At 33.5% G+C, this 12745-nt stretch overlaps 1 protein-coding gene across 6 annotated transcripts in view; it reads right to left on the bottom strand.

Moving 5' to 3' along the window:
• Positions 1-807: 807 nt before the first annotated feature.
• The window catches only part of LOC6602541 (protein pangolin, isoforms A/H/I/S), a 50698-nt gene continuing 38760 nt past the window's right edge, over positions 808-12745 (bottom strand). For 2 of the 6 annotated variants that reach the window (XM_026990981.1, XM_026990979.1), the window contains 4 exons: positions 10403-10595; positions 8351-8504; positions 7371-7440; positions 808-2385 (listed from right to left, as the gene is read on the bottom strand). In XM_026990981.1, coding sequence (XP_026846782.1) covers positions 1284-2385; positions 7371-7440; positions 8351-8504; positions 10403-10595 — 1519 coding nt within the window. In that variant the 3' untranslated portion in view covers positions 808-1283. Of the gene's footprint in view, positions 2386-7370; positions 7441-8350; positions 8505-9931; positions 10098-10402; positions 10596-12745 lie in introns of those variants that run through there. The other 4 variants (XM_002027534.2, XM_026990978.1, XM_026990980.1 and 1 more) reach the window with 3 other exon arrangements.

Here is a 12745-nt window from a genome sequence, read left to right on the forward strand (position 1 = left end):
GTATATATACAGGTAAATAGTATTTATTTCGCCGGCATTTACTCTTTATGGAATAGTTGCTATCAGGTCTTATGGTCAATAAATTCGTAAACATTGTCAGTATTTTTATGTAAGCAAGTTACCTATTTACAAACTTGTTGTTTTTACTCATCCTTTAAAAATTTGAGATACAAACATATAAATAAGAATTGCGGTGTTTAGCAACAAAAACCCCCGGTGTATACTAGGCAAATTTGCAATGTTTTTGCATACCTATACATACTACCAATTACCAATGACGTATCAACACAAGTCGTATTAATTCTGTGTTTTGTCAAACTCAAATTTGTATTTAGCATTTGTACGTAAATTTATACATACGTATCTTTTAAAATTATTTATGCACATATGCCCACATATTTATGTACACAAACCAAATTATAAATCGGGAAAACTGTGTTATAATTGCAAAAAACCAGATGTATCCGTGTCCGATAATAAATTTGAAAAGTTTGGCTGTGTACAAAACATACAAATGGGGATGACATTTGCATAAACGTTTATGTAAATCCACACATATGTAGGTGTACATCGAAAAATTATTTCAAACTTGTCTTGTCTTTGATTGAGTGATGGAAAAGATTTTCTAAAAACTTCTTGTAGTTGAAATCAATAATATAATAAACCAAATGTTGAGTTTGACAACACTCAGAAAAGTAATTAAACGAACATTCAGATTTATACGCCACGGTAAAAAAATTATATAGTACAACATAAATATTAAAAAGTACGTATAAATATATACATATGTACATATGTATACGCATGTATATTATAGTTGAATTAAACTTTCTGCGGATAGGTAAGTGTAACAGAAGTAAGTAGCTTAAGATAAGTAAGTATGTACACATATACCATAAGTACAAACATACATACCTACATACGTAAACACGCTTACTTAATTTATTTGGCGTTCCCTAGCATGAGCTTTGATCCATTTGTGTTGTCTCCAGAGAAATATTTCTGTTTGGCCTCTTCTTTTATTTATAGAAAATGCCAAGATATCCAGATTTTAGTTTCAATTATTACAAAAATTCAAATATACATATTCATATGTATATATAAATAATTTAAATTTTGGCACTTGTCTATTAATGGCCACATGTTTCTAAAGATGGCGAATGGGATGGCGATAATACTATTTATTGCACGTTCATTAATTTAAGCTGCTTCTCACACAACACTGAATATTGAGAAAATTGAGAGAAAGCCGGCGATAGGTATTTTAATAGACTAGCAGTTTGCTATGATACGCTAATGGCTCCAGTTTCGGAAGAACCAGCACTTGAAGAGGGATTGTTTGCGTTCGTTGGCGGATCTGAGGAAGTATGCTTGCCGTTGTTTATGGAATGGGTATCTCCAGACAATATTGTTGACTCGCTATTGCTAGCTGCCGCTAAATGGTGGGTCAACTGTTGGTGAAAATGTTGGCTGAAGCTGCTATTAAAAAGCGAGTGGTGTGGGTGATAGCCGTGGGGAGCAGCATGGTGAATAATGGACGTAGGCCCCAAAGCACTTTTTTCCTTAGAATCAGAGACTGCAATGGAGCAAACATTTAGATCTTCACGCCGCTTAGTTAACTGATTGATGCTCAATGGATTATTTATATCTCGTGGATTGGCACCAATGGGGTTTCGTGGTACGTTTACCGGCGCCGGCGCCTTAGGCGGTACACCAGAACCGCTAAAACCATTAAAGCCATTTGCTGAACTCTTATTTTTACTGACTGAAGGATGTGGCTGGAATAATGCATCAGGTTTGTTGCTAACAGAACTACCTATTGGATGACTAAGGCCCATACCTAGGTGACTGAAACGATTTCCAAGCATCATAGCGCGCTCATGGGCTAAACTTGAAGATGGACCCGTCGTTCCTGTTACAGGCGAGACAGTATTTGAGGTATTCGGCGTAGTGCTTATACTACAAGTTGACCCACTACTCGATCCTGATGCGGAAATAGATTCCGATCTTGGTTGACTGGATCCCTGTTCTGCATTGGGGACCATAAGCGCATTAGTGCTGACAGCTAACAGAGACGGTGTTGCTGGATTAATATTCATATTAAGTGGGCTCGCCAAGCTTGTTGTTGTAGACGGGCTTTGTAAGCTAGACAACCCGCTTAGGCAGCCAGGGCTGGATATTGACTGATTCAGAGACTCTGTATCATCATCTGGAATTTTATTACTTTCATCACCGCTGCCGCAGCTACCGACTAACTGATCATCATCATCATCATCATCGTCGTCATCACTTAGCTGGCTTCCAAGATCATCAATTCCACTTCCATCTTCGATCGCGCCTGTTCCATTCATAGCCTCCATGTAGCGTATGCATTTTTTTTTGCGTCTACATGAAAAAAAAATAAAAATTTAAATAACATAAGTTACATATTTAAAATTTTGGTAATATTTAAGGTGCACATTAAAAATCATTCCAAACAAAATGTACGTAACACTTTTAGGATTCATGCAGCAACGGAACCCTAGAACTGAAAGTTTAATCTTAAATGATGATCTCAATAGCACAGCGTGCACATCGCGTCTCTACAAAATAGGTTGCAAATAAGACGAAAAATGTTATATATTAAAAATGGCGAAGTTAGACTACACTTTTAACATAAATCAGTATATATGTATACATATATATACATATATACATTTCTTCCCAATTTATTATTGCTCCTATAATACAAACAAATGGCAAAACGCGTTATTTATTCGGAGTATGTTTTTACTAAAAAAGCTATAAAACCTGTTATCAAATACATGCAAAAAAAGCTTAAAATAAAAAAATACTCGGCGATGCCGACCATAAATAAAATATTCAATATTGATCAGAACGGAAATGGCAATTAGTGAATACATTTTAAATTAAGGAGGGTGTTGCAATCTTTCTTACAATTTTACATTTGATTTCCAATTTCAATGCACGAAGAAATAGTTGAATCGCTGGTTAACATAGATACATAACAACATTGAAGTAAAATAAGCATTTTAAATGTTCAAACCATATTGCTGCCTATTTATGGCAGAAAGAAAGTTTTCTTCAAAAAGTCAAAAACTTATTTCAATTAATTTCTTCGAATAATTATTTATAGCATATGTGTGTATCGAATTATCACCTTAATCAAATATAAAAGGACCTTAGACCTGGGATCCCCGCGAAACAGGATTCGTCTTGGTGTCGCATAGGAAAATTGATGATGCAGTCATTGCATATCAACTTTTAATTATAAAAAAAAGAAAACAACAAAATAGTAAGAGCCTTACTATTAAACTAAAGCACGCAATTTTGCGTTCTGCGATTACTGAATCCTGGCTGGAACATATTAAAATTGTTACATAGAACTGGCAATTGTGCAACAACTTTCAAACAAAAGAGGAGTTCCACATATTTTAAATAGTGGGTAACACAGATTTGCAGAAAGAACTTAATAGCTTTAAAAGCACAGGAAAAATTGCAGATAGAAAACAGACATTTGCAAGAAAATAATTTATATATATACATATATGTCTTAACTTTGAAACCTATCAGCACCATTTCACATGCACTCTAATCGGAACCATATAAGTAAAAGTAAACCATTCCCATGTATTGTATCTTTTATGTTAGCGATGATGAGACGAAGGGAAAATTTACCATTTTTAAATTAAATAAGTCGCGCGTTAAATTCGAATTGTCACATTGTCATTTGTTCAAAAGCTGTTTATATTAAAAAAACCATATAAACAGCAAAATTCATACTTGTCGGCAGATGGATGGACGGAGACTGCGGACTGCCGGCATATTTACAACAATCTCATAGTACGCAAACTTAGGCAACAAAAGCTACTGTGTAGAAATTAACGTGGTGCACACAAAAATATAAATAATTAAAAGTTTTATCATTTCGATATTTATGTTCTCCTTTTATCGAGATATAACGTTATTTTAATAAGATTATTGGTAGAAATAGCATTTTCATGTTGTACAGAACAAACCGAAAGAAACAATAAACACATTTAACTTGAAAACTTCATTGAAACAGAATAAATACATCAACATCAAATATCGGTAATAAACATAGAAAAACTCAACACATAAATAAGTTAAACAACATACATTATTATATTATAGGCATATTTTAAACATCGAATCGAACGAACAACAATATATACCTAAAACAAAACGCATATCAGGGTTTGACAAATGCATATCATATGACATATCAACACATGTTATAAATACACGAATATCAAATATGAAATCAATTAAAATATACCAAAGTAATGTAGTTTAGGAACATGTAAATACATACATATAATGTTAGCAATTAAGTAAGAGGAATGGCTCCACTGATTTGGTCAACTATATGACATAATTTTTAACATTAAATCGGCTCGACTGATTGGTTTTACTATAAGGCATAGCTATCAAATTTCAATCGATTTTTATATTATTATCTAAAAATATAATTAATTATTTTCAGATTTTTGTTTAAGATTCGAAACGACTGGCATAAAAAATGTATCCTTTCGAGAATACAAATATATACATTCATTCAATAAAATAAAAAAGCTTTCTTAATGACATGCATTTTAGTAAGTATTTACGAAAATTTATTATGCACTTACAAATATGCGAACCACTCCCTAATGGTAACATTTACTATAAACACTAACTAATTTGCAAACCCTGATATACATTTGTTTAAAATATTTTCTGTTTTTTTTTTAATTACTGGTATCTGCGCAGATGTGATTGAATGCTGGCTCATCTGCTGTAAAGGTAAGTTTTATCCTGGATTGACTGATGTTTTCGATTCGTCTCAGCATTCAAGTGTGCACTTCTACAAATTTACATATGTTGGTGGTGCCTGCGGGGACAGCTGCTGCGAACCAGCGCTAGCTGCACCACCCCCACTTCCGGCGCTGGCTGTTATACCATTTAAAGGTGCTATTCCATTTCCATTACTGTTAGCCATCATTTGTGCATGTGTATGAGAAGACGAGGTGGATGATGATGAGGAGGACGAAGATGACGAATTGGGCAGCATTACAGTACCCCCTATGCCACTTACAATAGGTGCCAGCATACCAACACTTATGCTGCTGACTGCTGCACCACTGCCGATGCCAACGCTGCCGCCACTGTTGCTTACAGTTGAAATGACACCCAAACTGGGACTTAATAATCGGTAAAGTCGAGGTCAATTAAATGTCCAAAATTGATATGAATAACCGTCAGCATTAAGAAGAGAAAAGGGGTAATCAAAAACATCAAAATCATTTTATCATCTATTATATTTCGTTTTATCAGTGTGTATGTGTTGTGTATTTTTAGAATGAAACAACAAAAACGTCAAACAAAACATAAAGAAGCCGATAAAGCAATTTTTAAAGAGTTTTAGTCGTTAAAAAATGATTGAGCATAAAAGTTGAGCCTTTACGGAAAATTAAGCTAAGATATTGATATGCCTTTTATATAATCTGCGATGAATGCAGTAATCATAACTGATATTAATGAAACAAAATAAAAAGAATATATTTTTAGACTTCCCCAGCATCAACGAATATAAAAAGATTGATCTTAATTGGCACATCCTTACATAATATTATTTAAAAAAAATTATACATAAATGAAAGATAAACTCAAGGTCTTAAACGAGGTGCAGACAAGGGTAGTGGTGTAAGTTTGAAGGGCGCGTTCCATGCAATTACAATTGATCAAAAGATCGTGGAGAGTTTTTGTAATTGATAATAATAGTGACAGGTGTTATAGTTTTGTGTACCTATTTATTTCATGATTATGGAAGTTTATAGGGACACTAAATTTATCATATAATCGAATGTGCATTTCTTTTATATGTTTTCTTGTACATATGCCATCCTATTAATTCAATATGTGTAGAATTATAATAGATAAATTATTATAAATTATCTATTAAATTTAGAATAGTCCAACAAAACTCACGCAAGATTAAAATTTGTCATACAATTTTTGGTTGTTTTGTAATTTATTGTTGATATACTCATTTGAATGCTGACATTTTTAAATACATTGATACAAAAAAGATTCTGATTTTTGTCTTTGCGGCATTCAGAGGTTTGATCAAACGACTGCACCTTAACCGTTTACCCATCGAGTTTTCATAGTCAACAACAGCTAATTTTTACTGTCTAAACCTTCCGTTTTTACCAGAGACCGTAATCATTATGCAACACCATACTTACGCTTCGACTTTTTATGATAGTCTTGCAACTTTAACAATTTTTAAAGAGTTATGGTTTTGTTTCATGGTGTGGTTTTTCTTTAAAGTTAAAAAAACTTTTTTTGTTATGTTTTTCTTCCTTTTTTTAACATAACTTAAGAATCTTACATCTGGTTGTATTGCAATTCTGAAAAGCTGATAAATGCAGTTTTTTTTATACCGTGGCGAAAACTCCGATATTTTTACGTTTTTAACTATAACGTTCCGTTTTTCTTTTTCCCAAATTTTTTTCACATTTTCTAATGTCCTGTTAAATGCACAAAGCTTCTGTTATGTTTAGAATCCGACGTATCGATAAAAAAAAAACAGACTGCGTCAACTCTTGTTGAATTAAGCAATTGTTTTAAAGCAAAATTTGATGTTGGGTTAAAAAAAATATTTATAAAGAAGGTACTAGCTAAATTGCTCTGGTAGTGCGAAAGTGCGAAGGTGATAGCCGAAGCCTGCCTGAAACTCAGTTGTTTTTCGTAACAATGATATTGACAGGCCTGATTCCTCTATAGTTGATGTGTCCTTTGATGTGAAATCAGATTGTAAATATTTGTACATGGATGTGTGCATAATATGTCTGTAAGTCTTTTTATGTATGTCGAATTGTTTTTAGTGTATTTATTTAGATCAAATCCAACACATGTAATCGTACTTCGTGAAGTACGATTTTCTTGGAGTGCTCTAGGTCACTTATCTTAAATCGGTACGTTGTGTCAAGAATTTCTACTTCGAGAACAAAAAACCAATATTAAATTCCTAAATAAGCGCATGGGTGTAGAACCTTACTGAGAAGTTCCATTTAAATTATACAAATATTACATTTGTAAAAACAGAAAATTCCCCAAAATATTCCGAAGAAAGTGCACCAATTAATATCCTTACTTGGGCAGGCAATAGCCAATATCCTCACGCATTACACGATGGAAATAATACTACATACTCGTATATCATTATATTTTTTTGGATAAATCGAAAAAAATCGAAGAAAGCGAAATAAGTCGAATTTAAAATAAAAAATCTTGCGTGAATCTTGGAATGTCTTTTATATATACTTTCTATATTCAGAAAATATAAGTAACATTAATCATACCTGCATGGCTTGCACCATTGATTTTGCTGGTCCAGTCCAAATCTAGCACGGCACTTTTTCATGTTATTACCTAAGGAAACCATGAAATATTTTTAGATTGACTTTAACAAAAGAATTTTGTTTATTTTATAGAAATAGATGATTTGTTAGTGAGCTATTTATTAGTTTTTAGGTTTTATGAATTGTAAAAGAAGATGATCTAAAGTTTCAAATATAAAAAGTAAAGATAATGAAAGCACGCGGTTGACAGTGAGATTTTTTTGAGAATTGTTTTGCCGTTCTAAAATAGATCTATAAAACACTTACTGGTATAAAACATACAATAGATTAAGAATATTTAGCCACTTGTAAGGATTTATAAATACATAACAATAGTATTACATGCATGAATACCTACAGTACTTGAAATAACAATAAATAAAACTTATGATATGAAAACAAAAAATCCATTTCTGTTTTAGACATGCTCGAAGTATAAGTATACCTCTATTATACACAAAAAATGATTATGATAGCATAAGTTAATAATTGTATAAAACAAAAAAAGATTAGATACAATAAAAGTTGTATGTTGTATTCATATGTTAAAGGATACAATGATCTTCGATTTGTACCGGTAAATATAGTTGCTGTTGAAATATGAAACCCGGTTTCGATTTAGAACCAGATTTGTATTAAATTTTGGTGTATAGTACAACTGCTAGCAGCCAAGACTAAATTTCATTTCCTGAACATATTTTAATTCAATAGTTATTTAAAATAGAATCCAATTGCAAAACCTGGCTCTTAACAAAAACAATTTTAGCATAAATATATGTACAAGTAATATCTACATGTACATATACTGAAATTACTAAAGTAATTTTTATTTTTTAACGCATATTAAACTAAAGATTTACATCTGATCTGATCTGGATTTGATTAAACTGATTTTGATATGATTTATATATCGTACAATAGTTTAAGAAAATTTGTCTAACCTCCGTCGTGGGCATCTTGCTTCCGCTTCCGTTTCTTGCCGCGCGAGGCATTCGTACGAGAGCTCCAATCGGGATACATTTGCATGTGCAGTTGACGCTCACGCCGCGCCAACTCGTAATACTTCGCCTGCTCCTCACGCCCCAAGGCATGCCACTGGGTGTGGGATTAAAGCGTTGTTTTACGAAAATAATATTATGTAATAGTTGTATGCACAAGGTATCGGGATAAGTACTTTTTATGGAATATGTTTAAACCAGCTATTCAATTTACTTCATATTTAATTATGCTGCACATACATATACATATATACTAGAGTGTCTGAGTATATCTGAACTGGAATATGTCTAAACAAATTTTCATTGAATTCAATTATGATATATATATATATATAAATGTACATAAATGTAGATATATATATATACATATATATATATGTATATATGTGGCTCGCGATTTCCTAACGTAAAGAATAACGCCCCATTAATTTACGGAGCGGGAACATGCCCAATACCATATATATATATTTTTTTTTAACGATTCGTAGCGCCAGAAATTTAAAAGCTTCGACGGATCGATCTTTAAGACGGTTTCGGGTGCATGCATTCGCCAATTCTGGACGAGACGCTCAGTTTTTAAGTTCATATGCATGATTCTCATACTAAAGAATCAATAGAAATGAAAGCTTTAAACAAAATGGAATGTTTTTATTGTTCTCTTTTCTCATAATTTTGAATACTTTGCCAATTTATTTGTTTAACTTATGGTGTTTGTGTGTTGTACATGTGTTTCTATGCTAATTTAAATCTTCATCAGAATAACCTGCCCTTTTTAAATAAAGTGGTTTTTAAAATGTATATTTATATTTATTTTAATATTCAATAAAATCTAATAAGAAGACAAGAGACAAAGTATTTTTTCTAATGTAGTCATTGTTACAAACATTACCATCTATAGCTTGACCAATAGAGATTTAATGTTGAGGCCGATTGGGCACTGCTTAATTAAAAACTTGGCGCAACTAAATTGAGAGCAAATATTGTCTCAAATATATGCTCATAAAAAGGATTCTTTTGAAAAATGTTAATTAGCGTTTTCTATAATGTATTATTTGGATTTTGCGAGGTTAAAACGTACTATAGGATTTATTTGTATCTCTACTAAAAATGGCACTCAGCTTCCATTATCTGTGAAATTCCATTAACTAGTTTAATTCTGTATTGTTCAGGTTTATTGTGACTAACTATACTTGATCTAGGCTCGTCTAAAATTACCTTCAAAGCTACGAAAGCAAAGTTTTACATTTGCCAAGTGTTGATTTTGTTTTGGATCATTCTTTACATACTGGTAAGTTACGGAACTTTACGAACGTTAAATATAATCTAAGTATTTACACAAATTACATAGATATAGGTAAGTTTTTAAGTTACTGTTATTTCTAATTTGGGTGGGTTAGTTGTTGATGTTAGATGTGTGCTTGAGGTTTTGTGTGAGTGTAAGTGATTTAATGAAATCGAAAAACATAAAAGTGGAATGCAGTTAGAAGGAAACGAATGTAACAATTTGACAATTTTGTGCAATACCTCCCGAATCCGTTGTCGATCTGTCTTTTTTACGCTTTTTCTTTTTTGACACGTAACCGTAGTTATCTCGTGCGCTCCACCCCGGATACAATTCCATATGTAATTGACGCTCTTGCCGAGCCTTTTCGTAATATTTGCTTTGTTCTTCGCGGGAAAGTTCGTGCCACTACAAATGCATTATGAATGAGGAATCCATTAGAAAGAATTTTCAAAAACATGAATGGGTTTTTGCAAAAATAAAAAGTAATATACATTTAAAGTTAAATTTTCATATTATTCATGATGATCCGTGCGTTCCGTTGTGTTAAAAAATTCTTTTCGCGTCAGTGTATCGCCTGTCAAACATCCCATTAAAAATTTCAAAAATATATAATTCCTGGGCTATTGTCAATGGGATCAATTCGTTGGAAAACTATAACTGCTTACACATACGGCATATTTAAGATGGAATGGTGTTTTTAAATGGCTTACCCGTCGCCCTAAAATTTGATTGATTGCGGCTGATTCTTTGAGCGTACATTCGGCGACTACTTTAGCTCTCATCTCCTTCATGTAAAGCATAAACGCATTCAACGGTTTCTTGATATGTGGTTTCTTTTTATCATTTGAGCTATCTTTACAGTCGATAGATTGGGTATTCGATGAGTTTTTTGAATCCAAGTTTCTGAAAGTCAAACGATGATATTTAAAACAAAAATCTACAAAAGTTGAGTTTTATTAATGTTGACTATGATTAAATTTCACAATTCTAAGCACCTACATATAAGTACACGTACAGCAATTTTTAAAATCGTATTTTTTTTAAGCCATCTATGATTAATTACTTATAATAAAGTATAATTAGCATACATATTTCTACGCCCCCCAGTGGGACCTCCATTCGACCATTTCAACTTGTTAAATAAATAACTTTTTCACAAATAAACTGCATTTGATAGCAAAAACTTTCAAAATGTAGTGTGCAGGAGTATATGGTACTACGATGTGTGAAATGTTCAATTTGTATTTTTTCTTTTCGATATAATACTTTTAAATTCAAATTTTTTAACCAAAACAATTTGGTGTGATTTACTTACTAGGAAAATTAATTTTTTCGACCTCTTTTCTACTGATGTCCCACTGTGCGCCGTCTTATTATTTTCGATAAGTAAATACAACCAAAGACTATACAATACCAAGATGTTGCATGAGCGACCAAAAAGCTGTTCTATGGCGGGTCCTAACATTAGAACCCAAAAGGCACGAGGGAGCGCGCGGGGTTTCAATTCCCTTTTCGCCTGTACTTTGTCTCTACCGCGACCCCGCTGCCCATCGGTTTCGTCTGTTCAGCAATTCTGGACTCTCGAGCCTCAGCACCGTCGAAGCGGTGATCGCGGATCGCCGATGCTTTGGAGCGGCACAGTGGGAAAATTCGATTGGAAAATTCTCTATTAGATGCGTACATTAAATTTATCTAAAGCACTCATACAATTGACGATTGACCACAGGTTTTTCAATCAGATTAAGGTCGGTTCTTTGAGGTAATCACTCCATCAACTTAAAATTTTGATTAACCTTATATGTATATTATATTAAATCTTATAAATTATATTCCTGCAGTTCCCCTAATGACAAATATTCTAGCTTTTCCCCTACAGTACAATCCGTTACATCTTTCCCTCTCTCTCTGCCTCTTATCACTAATCATTTGACAAAAATTAAAAGAAGTCAATGCATGCTTTGAATAGTAATAATAATTTTCCAATGCTTTAAAGAATGAAAACTTTAAGGAAATCGGTTTTTAAGTTTATCGGGCGATACTAGCACATTAGCATAACACTAGGCAACAAAATTTAACTTTTTTTTACGCGGTAGACTTGCAATTCTGAAAGCTGATATATGCAACTATAAATTCAACCCAAACACACTTAATAGCTAAAGCGTATCGTCTGGAAAGTATTAGGCTTTCAAATTCAAAATGGGGAATTCTTGTGGTATATTATTTAAAAACTTTGAAAACTCGGGAAAAGTCGAACTAAATTTATAGCTGGATTTATAGCACCTTTTCAGAATTGCAAAGTTCAATACAACCAGGCGTAAGATACTCGTACTTAAGTTATATGAAAAAAGAAGCACTAGCCCTGAAAAAAACAGAGCAATTCTATTTAGCGTACTTTCCATGCCAAACACATACACATACAAGACGGTTTATCAAAAGCTTTCTGACGGAGAGGACCTTCCGTAGTCCAGGATGGGGCAGCTTCATTGACCAAGACCATCAAGGTAGAAATACCGCAAGGCAGCGTGCTTGCTTATTCACCCACGACATGCCAAATCCCTCTACGGTCCGAAGGCAAACAGGACAGACCCTCAAGGTGGCAACATTTGCTAACGACACAGCAGTAATCTCGAGGGCTAGCTGTGTCTATGATGCCACAGACAATCTACAACAATACCTCAAGTTGTTTGAAAACTGGACCTGCCGATGGAACATCTGCATAAGCCCTGATAAATGCGCACAATTTAAGAATGCGCTCTAGCTCTGGTGTCACACACACACAAATGGTCAGTTACATCCCTAGCGTGAGTAGCAAGTTGGTGGGTAGGGCCCAGAAAATGTTCTGGCTACTTAAAAAAACAACAAGCTCAGTTTAAACGAGGGGGAACGTTGTGAGTTGCTGCGGACACCGCAACTCTACATTTATACCCGATACATAGTCAGTATGGCTCTCCTCCGGCAGACGCCGCTAATATTAAACGAAACGACAAAGAGTGCGTGCGAGAGAGACAGAAAATCAGTCTGAGCGTGACGTCGGGCGCTGCGTAGCCACTGAA

This window comes from Drosophila persimilis, unplaced genomic scaffold, assembly GCF_003286085.1.
Source record: "Drosophila persimilis strain 14011-0111.01,24,50 unplaced genomic scaffold, DperRS2 tig00000652-arrow-arrow-pilon, whole genome shotgun sequence".
NCBI lineage: Eukaryota > Metazoa > Arthropoda > Insecta > Diptera > Drosophilidae > Drosophila > Drosophila persimilis.